This window comes from Erpetoichthys calabaricus, chromosome 12, assembly GCF_900747795.2.
Source record: "Erpetoichthys calabaricus chromosome 12, fErpCal1.3, whole genome shotgun sequence".
Classification (NCBI taxonomy): Eukaryota; Metazoa; Chordata; class Cladistia; order Polypteriformes; family Polypteridae; genus Erpetoichthys; species Erpetoichthys calabaricus.
Window position 1 is genome coordinate 133,740,010 of NC_041405.2, and position 18,552 is coordinate 133,758,561.

General features: G+C 38.8%; 1 protein-coding gene across 2 annotated transcripts in view; it reads left to right on the forward strand.

The window, feature by feature from the left end:
• si:ch73-63e15.2 (protein strawberry notch homolog 2) overlaps window positions 1–18,552 on the forward strand; it is an 80,258-nt gene that overhangs the window by 26,712 nt on the left and 34,994 nt on the right. Inside the window, exon 4 of one of the 2 annotated variants that reach the window (XM_028816269.2) lies at window positions 11,580–11,700. In XM_028816269.2, the coding sequence (XP_028672102.1) occupies window positions 11,580–11,700 (121 nt within the window). Of the gene's footprint in view, window positions 1–11,579; window positions 11,701–12,889; window positions 13,050–18,552 lie in introns of those variants that run through there. The other variant, XM_028816270.2, reaches the window with a different exon arrangement.

Genomic DNA, 18,552 nt, shown 5'->3' on the forward strand with positions numbered 1-18,552 from the left:
GCACATCTTTCCCAGCTCGGTCCCTCTGTCTAGCCAATCGTTACAGGTCCTTTTCTCCCTCCTTAGTGTCCAGCCTCTCATACAACTCATCATTCGCCTTTTCTTTAGCCTTTGCCACCTCTGTCTTCACCTTGTGCCTCATCTCCTTGTACTCTTGTCTACTTACTTTTTGCATCTCTCTGACTATCCCACTTCTTCTTTGCTATCCTCTTCCTCTGTGTACTCTCCTGTACTTCCCCATTCTACCACCAGGTTTCCTTTTCCTCCTTCCTCTGTCCAGATGTCACGCCAAGCACCCTTCTTGCTGTCACCCTTACTACATCTGCTGTAGTTTCCCAACTGTCTGGTAATTCTTCACTACCACCCAGTACCTGTGTCACCTTCTCCCTAAACTCAACCTTGCAGTCTTCCTTTTTCAACTTCCACCATTTGATCCTTGGCTCTGCCCTTACTCTCTTCCTCTTCTTGATCTCCGTCATCCTACAGACCACCATCGTATGCTGCTTAACTACACTTTCCCCTGCCACCACTTTGCAGTCTTCAATCTCCTTCAGATTGACTCTTCTGCATAGAATGTAATCTACCTGTGTGCATCTTTCTCCACTCTTGTACGTAACCCTATGTTCCTCCCTCTTCTTAAAATACTAGGGGGCTCCGCCCCCTGCTCGCTTCGCTCGCCAACCCCTGGCGTTGGGGCATGACAAAGAGTGAGATGTATGAATTAGATATAGAATAGTGTGCAGGTGTGGATGATGCATATAGAAAGCCAAAAATACAGTGTTTGGCACAGAGTAATGGTTTATTTGAATATTTCTTTGTACACAACATTAGTAGTAAAGATGGTGTTCTGTCCTTGAATGAGTCTTCCTTGGCATGGAGCATTTATAACTTTAACGTCAGATGAACGTCGAACACGTGAGAAGGCAACATAAAGTTGTCCATGTCCAAAAACGGGTTCAGAGAGGTAGATGCCAACCTTGTTCATGGTTTGTCCTTGTGATTTGTTGATGTTCATGGCAAATGCAGGTTTAATGGGGAACTGTCGGCGTTTCAATGTAAAAGGTAATTCTAGGTCAGAACTCGTAAGGTCAATTCTAGGAATGAGAACAGTATTGTTAGCATGTGATCCTGTAAGAACTGTTGCTTGAATAACATTGTGTGTCATGGTGTTGACGACTAAACGTGTGCCATTGCATAAACCCTGTTTAGTGTTAAGGTTTCTTAATAGCATGATTATTGTTACGTTTTTAAGGCTAAGATTGTGTTGTGGTAATCCGGCTGTGTTAATAGTGTTCAGATATTCTAAGGGGAAATTCAGATGTTCATTGTCGTCATCAGAGTGAACTTTGTCAGAGCTTAGAAAGAGCCGTGCCTCTCCAGGAAGTAATGAAATGACCTGGTTATTAATGTGATCAACATTAATATTTTTTGGACATAATATAGTGCGTTGTGTTAAAAGGGGCATTTGGTCTAATGAGCCCGCTGTCCCAAATATTTCCGTAAGTAAGTCGTCGCAGATGAAGGGTTGAGGAATTGTAATAATATCTGGGTGAAGTCCATCTGTATTGGTGAGTGTTCAATGTTCTAGTTGTAATAACCAATTGTTATATTCGGGATCTGGAAATCGCATGTTTTGTACCAAGTGTATCTTTAGAAAGCAAAGCCAATTGTTCGCGTAACATTTTTTGTTCCGCGGTTTTAGAAGCGCGCCGAGGTGAATTTTTTTGTTTGATGCGGGTTCGTGTTTGTGGTCCCGTTACTCGAGCCGTCTAGTTTTGTATCCGTGATCGTGAATTGATGACTTGTTTGATCTTTATCGTGAGGAATATGGATAAGTTATAAGTAGGATCGAATTCACTTTTAATATGCGGACTGTTCGTTTCTTCGTATTATCACAAATCAGGTCTCGCGCCTGTATATGTATTGTGGTTCGGTCTCGTGTTGTTTATATGACGTCGTCGCGTATTTTAAGGTGGACTGAATAATACCTGAGCGCATGGCATGTGGAGTAATAGGTAAGCACTGTCTAAAATCTACTCCTAATAAAAGTACCTTTACTCCAAAGGGAATATTATTATTCATCAACGCAATGCCAATTGTCTGCGTATTTTAAGGTGGACTGAACAATAGCTGAGCGCATTTTAAGTGGAGTAATAGTTAAGCACTGTCTAAAATCTCCTCCTAATAAAAGTACTTTTCCCGCAAAGGGAATATTATTATTCATCAACGTTTGTAGAAGTTTATCAATGGTGTTGAGTAAGTGACTGGATGCCATTGTACATTCATCTATAATTAATAGTGTGGCAAGACAGATGTCACGTGCATTGTTACTGTGCATTGTCATAGTGGGTACCGATGTTTGTGACTGGGACCGGTATTTGGAATAAGGAGTGACATGTGTTTTTGGAGCCGAGACATTTTTTCTTCCGCGGTTTCAGAAGCGCGTTGTAGGTGCCGACGTGATTTGTGCATATTTGCGTTCTTGATTTGTTTCAGGGTGCACTGTTCCAATGCGATGTAATATTTGTCCACATACGCGAAAGCAGTATGTGTCATTGCCTTTTGGTGACCTGATATTTACTCTGGTAGATGAAAAATCAAATGAACTATTGTAGGATGTAATGCAGATGCGCCACCGTGTATTTTCTTGTTTCATGCGTGTTCGTGTGTTTGGTCCCGTTATCCGAGCCGAATCGTTTTGTACCCGTGAGCGTGTATTCATGACTTGTTTGTTCCTCAGCATGCGAAATATGGATAAGTAATAAGGAGGATCGCACTCACTGTTAATATGGAGCCTTTTCTGCAGTTGAATGGTTAATACTGCTTTATTGTAAGGAGATCCAACTATGCTGCCTAGTGTGAAGGTGTTGAGATGACGTATGTTTAATATGGACGGTTCCTTTAGAAATGGGGCTTTGGGTGTCGCTTCTTATTGATGTTCGTGTGTTTGTGGGTCTGATTCGTCGTTGTTTTGAACGTTTCGTGTGCCATGTCTCGTCTCTAATGGGCCTGGCGTGGCGATCACGGCTTCTTTTTTTTGTTGCGTTAGGAGCTTGTTAAATCCTCCTGTTTGTGTGGGTCCCGTTTCGTGTGCAATGGGATTCGTGCGGCGCTGTGTGGTTTTCCGGCGTCTGTGGTGGGGGGGGATTGGTGGGGCGCGAGCGTCTTCTTTCTTTTTGTGTGCCAGGGGCTTGTTGAATCTTCCTCTTTGTGTGTGTCCCGTCCGGTGCCTGTAGGGGGAGGGGGTGGCTTTCAGGTGGGCGCGAGCGGCTTCTTTTTTTTTGTGTGCTAGTTTCGTGTGCAATGGGTTTCGTGCGGCGCTGTGTGTCGCCTGCGTTTGACTCCTTTTTTCTGTGCTGACTCCTTTTTTCTGTGGTTGCGGGGCCTCATTTCTTTGACTCCTTTTTTCTGTGCTCACTCCTTTTTTCTGTGGTCGCGGCCGCCTCTCGCGGAGCTTCATTTCTTGGTGCGCCTGCGCAGTACGTCTTTTTGCGGCTACGGCCCATGGCCGGATGTCCCTGCGTCCATCTGGTTTAGCATTCTCGGTTAGTAATATGGATGTATTCACCACAGCCATGTCCTTCCTTTTGGCAAAATCCATTATCCTCTGACCTTCTTCATTCCTCTCCTTGACACCATACCTACCCATCACCTCCTCTTCTCCTCTTTTCCCTTCACCAACATGTCCATTGAAATCCGCTCCAATCACCACTTTCTGTCCCATGGATACACTGTTCATCACTTTATCCAACTCACTCCAAAAATCTTCTTTCTCATCCATTGCACACCCAACTAGTGGGGTATATGCACTAACAACATTCATCATCACACCTCCAATTTCCAGCTTCATAATCATTACTCTGCCTGACACTCTTTTCACCTCCAAAACACTCTTGACGTACTGTTCCTTCAGGAAAAAACCCTACTCCATTTCTCCTCCTATCCACACCATGAAAGAACAATTTGAATCTACCTCCTATCCACCTGGCCTAACTCCCCTTCCATTTAGTCTCTTGCATGCACAATATATCAACCTTCCTTCTCTCCATCATATCTGCTAACTCTCTCCCCTTACCAGTCATACTGCCAACATTCAAAGTTCCTACCTTCAGTTCCACTCTTTACCTTCCTCCAGACACATCTCCCCCCTCTTCTTCAGCCAACAGTAGCCCAATTTCTGCCAGCACCCTGTTAGCTAACAGTACTGGTGGTGGTCGTTGTTAACCCGGGGCTCGACCAATCCAGAATGGAAATTTGCATTGTTGTCCACATATTGATTTGGCAAAATTTTACACCGGATACCCTTCCTGACGTAACTCCCTCCTCATGAAGCTGTATATATATTTTTTTTTTAAGTGGCAACGTTTTGTAGGGCAGGAAGTTATAGAATAAAATGGAAGAATTGTATTGTATTTGGTGTTCAAATATTAGCATTTATGCAAAATCTACTGGTGTGATCTTTTTTTTTTTTTATAGAAACATTTTATAATGTCAATAACTACTTCGGATTTCATTCTGATGGAGTGAGTTGCTTTTGAGTTACTATTTACACAAATCTTGAGAGACAGAAAAGTGCTCAAATCATGCTCCCCCCCCCCCCATCAGATGTGTGTTTCTCTAAAGAGAGGGCTGATCAAACACATCAGCCCCATATAGAAGTGGGAAAAGATGGTGTGTGTACATTGTTTGTCCTTTGAAATGTTGTTGCCATTTTGCTTATTTGCAGATAGGTGAATCACCCTAACTAACATTCAATATATTAGGACTTGGTGGTGGTGGTGTTCTTCTTTTGTTCTTAATTAATTCTTAAGCATCATTGGGTACACACTCACTCATAGGAGGTTTCAAAGTTGATGAGCTAGGGTTGTGTTCATCAAAGTGATGGGTGGGGACCATATAGGTGTAGGGCAGTGGTTTAATCCTAAGTATCCCTGTCACCACAGGATTTGTCCCAACCAACTTCTGCTTGCTTTTATTTAATTGGACTTCTTTCCTAATTAAGCAAGTTGTGCAAATTAGGAAACTTGTGTTAGCTACATTTTTATCGGAATGTTACAGTGATGATTTAGTGGTGGCTTTTTTGAAGGCTTTCCTCTACGTCATGATTTAATTTTCATTTCACTTTTAGAAGTACTCTGGTTATTTAACTATTATTTACTAAAAGCCATGCTAGTGTCTGATACACAACTGATTGCTCCTTTCATCATTCAGTGCCTTTCTGTCATATGTCTACTCCACTCAACATTAATTGTCATTATTAGAATACAGTTAAAGAAAACAAAATACACAGAGAAAAGGGTGAATTACTTGGAAAATGACAAAAGAGAGATAACTGTTTAAAGTTGAGACAAACTTGCATCTAAATTTCTTAGAAGTAATTTTTAAACTACTGTGCTTTTCTAAATGTAGAATAAGATAGAAGGCAAGTTAGAAAATGTATATATGACATAACATTCGGATGCGTTGTGGGATTCTGTCGGCCATTTTCAAAGTTGGAACATTTTACGTTTTTTTTTTTAGTTGTTTTAGAGAGGCAGTATAATTTTTACTTATTAAATATTTATATAACAGTGATGATAGAATGTAATAAAATGTGTTACTAATAGTGCTGGGCGGTATATCGGTTCATACCGAAAACCGTTTTTTTATTTTTGTTATGATATGGATTTTTCTTCTACTGCAACACCGGTTTAAATTGCCTAAACAATGTTCGGAACGTGGCGCTACGGGAAACTGTTTAAGGGGGACCTTTTTCAATGCTATACTGGTGTTGCGCGGGGGCTCTTTTTTTTTACAGCTACACCGCTAAACAGGCGTGCAACAAAGTACATGCGGTAGTTGAGGTATTGCGCAGTGAAAATGGACAGAACATTCTGAAGCTATAGCAGACGATAAAGTTGAAAATGATGACACAGAAGAACTTTTGCTGGAAAAAGGAGTCACGTCTGTTGTCTGGAGATACTTATGTATCTTATGATATATGTGAATTTCCCCTTGGGATTAATAAAGTATCCATCCATACTTTGGATTTAAAAGGTCAGCTGTGGACCATTATGTTCAAATGTGTAAATACTGTTTCTACTGGATAATACTGCAAGCCAAGTTGTACTTTTTTTTTTTTTTTCAATACTGTGTAATGCACCTGGGTACTGTGTAATAGTGTGACGACATGTTGACTTTATTCTCGACATTTCCACTTTAATCTCGATGCTTATGACAAGAATAAAGTCGACATGTTGACTTTATCCTCGTAATTTATTAAAGTAGAGCATCGTAAACTAAACTTCATCTTAAAATAAATGTTTAATTTACTAGAATTTCTCAAACCCCATCATAAGTTATGTAGCACATTAAATGCTTTGTGTTAAGTGTACCCGGAGCCTTATTAATCGCTACGTGCTTCTTAAACTGAATTCCTCTTGCTCTAAGAGGAGGTGCAGGCACCACACAGAATACATTCACTTCATAATATTACTGTTCTCTGAAAATGTAGAATGCTAAGATAAATTTTCATGATGAAATGCATTAAAGCAGGTATTAATCATGTGGGGGCACGGTGGCGTGGAGATTGCACTGCTGACTCGCAGCAATGGGGTCCTAGTTGTTTCCCGCTTTGAATTTGCATGTTTTTCTGGTGTGTTTACTCGGTGTGCTTCAATTTCCTTTCAAAGTCATGTAGGATGTGGGGTTTTGTTATGCTATATTAACCCTGCTAGTGTATGTATTGTTTGTATTCACCCTGCGATGTCCTGGCGCCACGTTCAGGATTTGCTCCTGCCTCGCACACAATGCTTACTGGGATGGGCGCAACCCTGAATGGATGGCATAATTAAACATGCATAACGAAGATTTTTTTTTAAGTTGTGAGCACTCCGTGGTCTAAGTTTATAAGTACGTTTAATTTCACAAAGACGTTTATTGTGTGGTGATTGGTTATGTGGAGAAAGAAAAAGGAAAGATAGGAACTGCGAGTTTGGTACATCAGACAGACCGCATGCATGCAATAAAGAAAGTCCGCTCAGAAGAACATGCATTGAATTCTATGTTCGTGTCTCCGACCACCAGATCACAAACCCAATATTTAAGTTAAACCTGAGCGATATCCATTCATTCATCCAGTTTTTTGGAGCCTCGTCACACCTGCTATAAAGTTCTCTACACTGAACGTACAACTGGGGACCCCTTACTGCAAGGGAGCAGCACTACTGTGCATGTTTAATACCTGCTTTAATGCATTTCATCATAAAAAATTATCTTAGCATTCTACATTTTCAGAGAACAGGAATATCATGAAGTTTGCCTTAATGATGGTTCAGTTGGTAAAGATGCCATCACCAAGTTGCACTTGTTTTATTTTAATTTGGTGAGTACTGTGTAATGCACCTGGGCTTTGAAGTCTTGGAAGTAATATTATTACTGGAAGTTGCACTATTATTGTATTATTTATTAGTTTAAATATTATGCAGTTTAATGATGGTAAAGTTGTTTAAAAAGTCACTAACATGTCGGTGGACAGAGATTGTTAACATTAGCAAAGTGTAGTTGGTTTACAAAAAATATTTACTATTTGTTCCTTTTCTAAGACATGTTCAGTGCATACAACTTTTGACAAGCACCTCTGGATATTTTACTAAGTCTAAATGCCTCTTTGGGTGGTTGAAAATATATTGTCAAAATTTTAGTTTAAGTTGTTTGCAAACTTTGTTCAATAAAACAGTTCTATATTTTGACTGCATCTGTCATGCAATGTGATTCCTTCTCTTCATTAGTGCCACCCCCTTGAAAACTATCACTTTATGGGGCCATGCAAACCTGTATTAATACTTGTGTGCACATTAAAATGTTTTTTTTGTACAATGTACAATTCTCATACAGTGGAATAGGTTATTGTTAGCCAGTAATTGCAGTGTAAAATGTGGTTAACATCCACTCATGCATAGGGAGAAAAAAATACCGTCCAATACCGTGAAAGCGGTATAATTTTGAAAAATACCGTGATATAGAATTTTGGTCATACCGCCCAGCACTAGTTACTAGGCTACATGAAATATATATAATATATATATTTATATATATATATAATATATATATTTATATATATATATATATATATATATATATATATATATATATATATATATATATATAATATTTTAACAGTATTTTATGGTATAATGCAATTGAAAGCAAACTGAAATTCCTTGTGGTTGCTCAGTAACTTTCATAGATGGCATTGATTGGCATTTTATTCTTAGTTGTTGGTTGTGGAGAGTCTTTCACTAGCTGTAGTTTTGTTTTTTATAAGCATAACATTTTTGAAACATACTTGACGAAGAATTAAAATCAGTTGAGTTCTCAAGGTCAAATTGTTGACTGCATTGGACCATGATGGGAGAGCAGGTCTGGAGATTTGCCGATTAAATTAGTGTCAGGTTGTTTGTAGTGCAAGGTACTATAAATATTGAGTACATATTTGTTCACTTTATTTTGCATTGTTTGTTTCCTTTTACGTTTATTTGTAGACAAGTGACATGCTTTATTTTTTTCCCTTATGATTAACTCGTCTCAAGCAGCAGGAGGATTGAGTTGGTGAATAAACAGCTCACACTGGCGTTCTTCCCCTAGCGTTTGACAAACTTGTATTGGGGATCTGTTTTGCCGTCGGGATTGTATATTTTCCTCTTACTTGTCTGATAGCCAAGATCAAGTGACCTCTCTCAGGGTAAATTTGAACCAGAAACCAATCCATAACTGAAGTTGCACAGAATGTTTTTTCTGTTTTAAGATAAAGTTATAAAATTTACCCAATGCTTTTCAGTGTGACATTCTGAAATTTTAAAAATTTGTATATCCTGTTTATTCAAGATATTTCAATGAAATTTGAACTTTCCTGACAAATTTCTTTGAATTATAAGTGTGCCAAATTGGTACACTGGGAGCCCAGTTTATTCAGGCAGGCAGGCAGATGGATGGATGGATGGACGGACATGATGATCACAGTAGGTGCTTTCTTCAAAAAGATAATTAAGATAATTAATAAGGTAAAATGGCGCACTGATTGGAAAACTTGTTTGAACAAAAACATGCAGCTACAAGGGGTCCCTCCAAGACTGAATTTATGAAACGTGGCATAGAGAACCTAGGCATTAATGTTTAATTTATTGAGGTGATAGTAACTAATGCAGTCAAGGATAAAACCACTGAGGGCCATTGTAGAGGGACCTATAACCTTTCATATGAGGATTGCTGCAGTACTTTGAGCAAAATACAGACTTGTAGTGAACCAGTATAGTGTTTGCATTTGTGTATTGCATACATTTCTCATTTCAAAAGTATTTCAATCTTAAAATCATTCTTAAACCCATTTAATACAGTTCATTGTCACAGGCGTCTGGAGGCTGTTCTGACACCATAAGCTACAAGTCAAAACCCTACTCTGGATGAGGCAACAGTCTGTCATAGGCTCCACTTAGGCATATACCAACATAGCAGTTGCATACCCAGTGTTAGAAATGTTTTTGGTGGAGAAAAGATTTTACATGTAGATCATATTGAGTAAGAGATGTATGCAACCTTATTTTTTGCTGGCCTCACTTAATTGTCAAGTGGAATATACTTTTCAAAATTAAGTTTTAAGTGGAATAACAGTGTTTTACATAAGATGGTTGTCTATATGTGCATGCTAATGTATGTTGCATTAGTTTGGGATTGTTGGATTCTGCTTAATCTCTTCTGGTACAACATTTAGGAGTAAGGTTTAATCTTCTGTTGTTCATTTAGACTTTGCACATTGTAAAGATATGCATACTTCACTTCAAATGCTAGTTGAGTATAAACATGTCAATGGGAAGCCCAGGACAGCACCAGCTCTTTTTCTTGGGAAAGTTGAGTAGTAGCCCTTCGGGTTCACCCTGGAAGCTACAGCTGCAACATGGAAACCCCCTCCCAAATGCATACAGGGTGGCCAGCAGCAGTTTTCTATCATATTACAGCTTTTAATACAAAACCTGTGTCTGCACGTCGGCAGGCAAGAGGGCAATCATTTTGACTTTGTCTGTGCTTTGGAAATCAAGTGTTTCAAGGAAATTTGCTCACACATTGTTTTTGCAGAGTAGTGCCTCTGTATGTGTAATTGTGCATAATGTGCTTATCTTTGTTTGCACCTAATGTGTAAACTTATCATTTCTGTGTGTGTGTTTTTGCTGCTGGGTATGTACACTACCTGTCAAAAGTTTTAGAATACCTCAGCTTTTCTTCAAATTTACCATAATCGGTTGAAGTGCAGAAGTTTAAATTTAAAATTCAGGTTAGCCAAAACTGAAAACAATAGAAATTTATGAGTATTACAAATGCGTATTCTTCAGGGTACAGCTAACAGGGTACAACCCACAGATGTTCTGCAGCAATTGAATTAAACCAAGCCTTGCAAATTGAAGCAAACTAGACCCTCTGAAGTACTGCATGGACAGTATTACGCTGTAGAACATTGTAAATTCCAGTGATCATGGCAAGAAAATGACAATTAGATGAAATGAGACGGAGCAGCATTACCCTTAGAAGTGTAGGTCTCTCATTTAGAGAAACGGCAAAAAAAATAAAGTGTCAGTGAATATCATGTCCTACACAATCCAAAGGCAATTGGAAACTGGAAGAACTTGATAGGAAGAGATCTGGCAGACTCAAAGTCATAACCCAAACAGAAGACAAATTTCTGAGGGTCACTAGCTTGTGTGCAGCACAACAGCTTCAAGCACACCTTAACGGGGGGGGGGGGGGTGGTTAGAAAGTCTCAATTTCTACTGAAGAGGAGACTATAAGCTGCAATTTTATATCTTAGCCCTGAGAAATATGTGTGAATGGATCATATGATGAACTTGTACCTTGTCTAGGGATGAATTCTTTGGGCTAGACTGAACATCCCTTGTGCTTCTGATCTGGATTATGTGGAGCTGAGAATATTTTACATAGTGTTCTGTTAGGTTAGAGTGTACATGGATTTGTACTGTAAGTGAACTTGTTTATGTGTACACAAATTTCTGTGTGTCTGCATGACACCATGAGACCCCATAATTGTTAATTTTTTTTTTTTTTTTTTTTTTTAACCTAGAATGCAACTAGTTGGCACATTAATATGCTTTAGGTGTCGGGATACTTTCTGTTTTGTTTGTTGTTTAGCTGGACAGGTTGTCTACATGTGGGGGTGGAAGAACCAGCTCAGAATGAAAGTAAAAGCTGCTTCAGACAGAGCTGTGGTGGCATTGAGGTCTTTTTCAAGTTGTCAGTAAGAAATCTTGATACTAAGCACCTTGGAGCATTCAGGAGTGTGCAAGCAAGTTGGTGGTGTCAACACTGGTAGGTTATTTATTAGTAGCTCAGAATGTTTCCTGGAGTTGGAAATCATTTCTCAATTGTTAATCATTGTGAACTTCCGTGATCATCAAGCGCAAAGTAGTGCCAGCTGGATTCATTAAAAGGACTGTCTTACAGTATTCCCCAGTGCTGTCTCTATGGACCCAGTGATAGTTGTTTTGTGGGCGAGGTGTATCCATCCTTGTAAACCTCATTCTCCTTTTTTTCAGGCAATATGTCAGCAACACACCAGACATTCATGGAAACTTCTGCTCCCCAAATTTTCCAGTGATGGACTTTTCCAGCCCAGGCCACAGCACCCATATGCCAAGCAATGGAGATTTTGCTCAGGTAAGGACCGTCTCTGGGCGGAGTGATAATAATGTGAAAGTCATATAACCAAACCAGGAAGTAGTAGCTCAATTTGCATTTCAATCCCAGCAGCCTCTGAACTTGACGGAGTACATTGTATGGAGGTGAGATCATGGGAAAGTACCTGGAGTAAATTAATGCTAGGGAAGGGTGGGGGTATGTTGCCTTTGTCAGCACACAACTGCACCTCAGACTGTCTTTAATTATGTGTCGTTGAAGCTACAGAGTATCTGCTGGTAACCTATAATGGCCTAGATGAAAGTGGACTGTTCTGGGATTTCTCATTTTTCCTTAATTTGTATCTCTTGAAAATCTTTATTGTATCTGGTAGGTAAAAATGAGGGATCATCGTTTCCCACATGTTTAGGTGTGATTGTTCGTTAGATCTTGCAACCCTTTCTGATTCTCCACAATCAGCCATAGCACATGACTAGTAAAGACTGACAGCGGGCAGCTGCCTGTGGAGTTTAAGGTCTACCAGTAAGCTTCATTGGAAACCTGATATGAGCAATACCAAGACCTGATATGGTTGTACACACTCGGTTTAAAGCAGCAGGTTGACTTTCTGCCATGTCTGTCCTTAATCAACAGCTGGACATCACGTCACTGAGCTGGTTACTGCCTTAGATAGGGTTCAAAGGTCAAGTTATGACTGATGCTTTCCTTTTTACTATGCAATAGGATTCTGGTTTCTGTTCCCCTCTAGACTTGTGAGTTTGGGATATGAGCAACTTACTGTAATAGGTGTCTGTGAAAACGGGATAAGATTTGCAGGTGTGCAACTTTGATGCAGCTTTTAAAATATATGAATATAGTTGTGGTGGTGTTGGCAGCACTGTGAAGGAACTCATTTTGAAGAGTCTGCAGTAGAATAGCTGCTAGTTTCACTTTCTGCCAATGGTTGAAGTCTTTTACGTTACAGCCAACAAGATTTGGATTAGAACTGTCTCCTAGACACTAGGGTGGTGGCAGAGGGGTTGGGCAGTAGATGAGACGTGGTGCCAGCAGCCGCATTGTTTACACTCTCAATGTGGTTACGTTACACCATGTACAGTAAAATGGGCCTGACTGCCAGTAATTTCACTCAGCTTACTAACAAAGGCATCATTTCCTGAAAGCCGCTCCCCCTCCTCCCTGCCCCCCCTTCTCTACCTTTAACACAGAGGAACTGACAAGAATCAATATGAGTAAAAGTTATGCAAATTGTCAGGTCTGTGAAACATGCAGGGAGCCGGTCGCATTCTGCCAGTCGGGGAGCCGGCAGCGAGCCGTCACACATGCACCTTTGGGCCAAGCTTGCTGCACAAGTGGGACATCCACTGCCCAAGGTATGTGCGTGCTAATCATGCTTGGAGTGGGTGCCTTTCAGTGAATAATTTAAGTGGATGTACAAGTGTAGAATTGTATTATTTTTTTAATTGCTTAACAATTTGTGTATATAAGACAGTGCTACCTGTTTTGGACATTATTTAAAGTAACTCTAGGGCAGACGTTAGTTGACTTTTTGTATTTCCTGACCGCAACATCCCATTTACTGATTTATTATACAGAAATAACTGCCCAATTACATTGCATCCTTTGTACAAACTCAGATTGTGCTGTTTACTTAAATTTAAGTAATATAGACAAGATACTTAAACATAAATTTTTCTTGACATTCAAAGAACTAAAGTAAAAGGTTCAATTGGAATAGTGCATATATAATAGACTTAAGCAGGAACAGAAGTTTTGAATGTAGATGGAGCATATGTTTAACTTCAGTTTATTTGGAGATGTATATATCTTTGTATATTGTGTGAGGGTTTGAACATAAGTTCTTATTTATGTAGGTATGTACTAAGTTAATGATGTCATTTATTTATTGTGAGTACATGCGTGCTTATTTGGTTACAGTACACACACTTAATATATAAGCTAGTGTGTGTACATTTGTATGTTTATACTTTTTAATGTACACTGCAAAAATATGCTTGCTTTGTCAGTGTTGGCATATGAAAGTTTTCTCTTTCAGTTGTAAATGTTTAAATTATGCAAATGTCTAATATATTTAATAAATGTTGGTACAGTTATTTGTACTGTTACCTCACAGTTCCAGAGTCCTGATTTTGAATCTATTGCAGGTTCTATTTCGTCTGTCTGCATGGGCTTTCCTCCATGCTGTTTGGTTTTCTTTTTTGGTTACCCCAAAGGCATGCATGTTATGTTAAAAGGCATCTATAAAAGCAAGTTTAAATGATTGAATATAAATATATGAAATGTGTTTCCTGTTTGTTCATTTTACTGTAATATGATTTGGTCACTGTTTGATTCAGCAAGAAATAACTGACTGGATCTTCTCTTATTGGGGAAAGAACTTGTTAAAACTGGGAAATGCCATGACTTAATCTGAAGATTTTTTGCTTTTGGGTACTACAGTGTTGTCTCTCTCTAAAAAGTATGGCCCAGCCTGCTTTCAGACATAATGCAGTTAATTCAACGAGATGATGCTTTCCTGGAATACACTTCAAGTTTTCCATTGCATTATATCCGCTTGGTGAAAGTTGCCTTACGTGTGTATCTCACACTCCTTGTAATGGCGTCACGTTTCCTCCCCTGCTGTGGCCAATCCTTTTGTATGCCTCTATCACTGCTGCATATTGTGGTTAGCCTATTTCACCAAACTCTATCCTGCTCTCTGCTTAGGTTATTTCAGTGTGATCCAGTGTTGTCTTAGCATAAGACCAGATCTGCTTTGTTTTCAACAGTGAAAAATGGTGCAGATTGACTTGCTTCAGCTAAACTTATTCCACTTAGGAGTACTCCACATAAGGTGCAGTGCAAAGGAAAGAATTAGTGGCATCCGTAAAGAAAATTAAAACTGAGTGCTTGGCATGTTATAATTGAGTAATTGTGGAGACCACTGGCAGTAATCACACTGAGTAATATTGGAGAACATTGGTTGCTCCCATACGTAGTAACAGTAGAGAATACTTGCAGCTAAAGATAGATTTTAAGATCAGGGTGTGGTTTTCTTAAGTGTAAATGTAGGAGATCAGGGTCAGGTGGCACTCATTAATATGATGCATACAAATGAAGTGCTGGACATTATGATAAATGGTACGATTGTGAGACCCTACCCTTGAATTGTAGTGCATTACAGGAGACATTAACATCAGGAAATGCTGGTTACTCTACATGGAAATTTCAAGACAAACTAAATGTTACAAGAGATTTGTATATTTGGCGGACTCTCTTTGCTTTCATGCTCCACATAATTCATTGAATCCCAGATTAATCAGTTTTTTCAATTTAAAATAGTCTTCTTTTACACAGTGCTATATTTAACTATGATGTTATATTTGTTGTTTTAAAAAAGAGATGGGCATTCAGTTTGTAATGTACACTTTACAGTATGATTGGAAGAGAAGGTCTGTGATACGGTTTGCTTATTTTCAGCTGGAGATCCACAAAGGGAGAAAAAAAAAAAACGAATCACGTATCGTAAAGTACTTACTCACAAAAAACTTTACAGTATTTAAAATTACATATATAAACTAGTACATGCCAGAAGAAATAATTCTGGGGTTACATTTGTAAACTTAGAAAATATATTTTAAAGTTATTTTTAAGTGTGCCATCTCTGCAATACTGTTTTTCTTGTGTCACCATCAGTTTCTTTGTGATTCCTTGAAATGACTAATGATGTAGCCACACCATTCCTAGAGTAGATAACTGCAATGTTTGCAAGTTTCTCTGATATTTTTAAATTGTTTATTAAACCAGTGGTCTTTGCAACCCACATACAACATGCTGTAGCTAGCAGCTTGGTTCGTTTGGCCTAGATCCTGAAGTTTTTTTATTAAATGCTGCAGATGTGTAGGCTGAAGTGTTCAGTTTATAAACCTTCCTTTACTTAAGGTGAATGGATTTAGAAAAAATTTCAATTATGTTAAAATATTAATTTAAGTATTTAAGGTTGATCGGTTGTGTTTGGGAAGCTGGTTCATTAAGTCATAACGGAATATTCTCAAACTATCTTAATCCAATTCATGATCCCAAAACCCTGGACAGGGCCTGAGGCTATTGTAGGACTTGCTCACATATATACCCATATTCTTATAAACAAGGATCTATTTCAAATTGTCAATCAACTTGAAACCCATCATGTAGCTGGACCAAGTAAATTTTAAACAATGGAAAATCGCTGCTTATGTCTCAATTACAGACTAAAGTGCTAATCTTCTGAAAAGAGGGGACCATGTATAAAAAATAAATTAATAATAATAAAAAAGTCTACATGATGTGACCAAAATGTATGCAGATACATTTAAAATTAAAATCTGCAATGTGCACTTTAATCATATCTGAATTGTTAGTTTTGTCATTTTAAATGTTGGAGCCGAGGGGTAAATCAAGAAGAAAAAAATGGCATTGTGTCAAAAATTATGAATTGCATGGTAATGTCGTTGGGTTTTAAGTAATTGAGTGTCTTGTCATAAAGTTGTGATACAAAGTTCCAGCAATGTTTTGCTTTCACTGCCTTTTTAAATAGTTGTTGTTCTTGTTGTTTGTTTTGTAACTGAAACATTTCTGTTTGTAGTGAAGACCTCAAGGAGATTTAGCAAGGCATCTTAAGAAATAAGCTATATTGTCAATATTACAAATCACTCTAACATGGGGGGGGGGAGCTGTAGTTGCTAGGTCACAAGAACATGGCTTACAGAAACATCATTCTTGTTCAGCTTGTATGAAACACTCGGCCTGTATTCAACTTCCAGTGTTTATCTGTCAGTCATTTTAGTTGTGTTTACTTATCTCATTTAGAGTATTCCAATTGCAATTTTAGGTATTACACTAAATCATTGCCATCATGGAAGTTGGAGCTGACTGAGTTCTTGATTAAGGACTTGTATTTTTCAACAACCATTTTGTGCTAGATAATTTCTCCAACAAGATAAAATTACCTTTCAGTTGTTTTATGGCTTTCCTTTTTGAGTGGATTGTTAATATTCTATGAATATGTTCCATTTATTTAAACTAAAATCACTATCACCAGCTAGTAAACATACAGTAATTCTGTCCACAAAAATTTGATCTGTTTGACACCCTTCTGAGATCAGTTTGAAATACTGGGAAGAGAGTTATTTTTCAAGAGAGATACATCTGAAAGGGTAGTGCCAAAACCGTTTGACTTTATGAAACACATTCTGTTTAGAGAGGTTTTTTATTCTCATTTGTGCTTCGTGTAGCCTTTTTCACAGCATTTCGTGATTTGTCAGTGTTGTAATTTCTTCCTTCAAACTTGGTGTTTTAATGTTCAGTGAGAATTATGGCTTCTTTCCATTTACCTTTTCCTTCGTCTGTTTTCTGCACGCCACACATGAAATTGATCTTTCACTAATTTTTTTTTTTTTTTTTGACCTGATGCCGGATTCTTCCCTATATTTTTCGGTGAGCTGCATGTTCTTCTCAAATCATTTTGATTTCTCAATAGTACCCTTACTTTAGTAATTCACTCTTCTGCTTCTACATTGAAATTAACACCCTTCTCCAGTTTTCTGGGATCTTTTCTTTCCTTACAATCTAGCCAAGCCAGTCTTTGGCTTTTTTTTTTTTTTAAACTTGATACATTTCGTCCACCTTCAGCATTTCCACAACATCTCTTGGTTGGCCAGTAGCTAGAGAAAAACCTAACAAGGAAGTATAGGTAACATTCATAATCTCCATAGACAGGAATATATTTGTTCTATAATGAGGAGTAGTGAGACCATAGAGGAAATGAAGGTGGTGAGTGTAACAGAGCAAGATGCAGAGGAAAGGAAGATATGCAAAAAGATAATCGGCTGTGGTGACCCCTAACAGGAGCAGCCAAAAGAAGAAGAAGAGGAGGAGGAGGAGTACATTTAGATTTAATTGGAAAGGCTAGATTGGTATGGTGTTGAAGTTTGCCGAGTAATGGAATAGAGGCCCAAGCAGGTGCCTATCCATATTACTAACCAAGAATGGTAAACCGGAAGGCACGGACCCAGGTACACGGCAATGGATGCAGGAGACATAGTGCGCAGGCGCCGAAAGCGCGCGTCTCATAAACCGCAACCAAGTCTGATCCACCGCGAACAAAGGACCACTCAAAAACAAAAGAGCTGAACTAACGCAGGAGTCACCGCTCAAAAACGAAAGAACTCCACTAACGCCACACACAACAGCCGATTCTGCACACGGAGACGAGGATTCTGCACAGCAGCCCAGAGTCAAACGGAAGACACTATGGGGTCCGCAAAGGTCCACAAAGAGAGTACGGAAAGGTGCATGCGCCTACAACGCGCTTCTGAACTAAACGTCCATACTACACAGCATGGTCCGGGTAATGAGAATAAGCGAACTCTCCGTATTAAACGTTCGGCATCCTCACACGTCCAAACCATATAGCATATGTGAATCACATTACAGTGATGCATTATTATGTCCAAAGAATATTGACGTTGATCGCATAAATAACCAGGTCATTGCATTACTTCCTGGAGAAAGCCGCCTCTTTCTAAGTACTGACAATATTGAGTCTGAGGACGAGAATGAGCATCTTAATTTCCCCTTAGAATATTTAAACACTGTTAACCCGTTCGGGTTACCACAACACAATCTTAAACTTAGTCGGGACAATAGTCATGCTATTAAGAAACCTTAATACTAAACAAGGTTTATGCAACGGTACACGTTTAGTCATCAACACCATGACAGGAAATGTTATTGAAGCAAAAGTACTTACAGGATCACATTCTAACAATACTGTTTTGATTCCTAGAGTTGACCTTACAAGTTCTGACCTGGAATTACCTTTTACACTTAAACGAC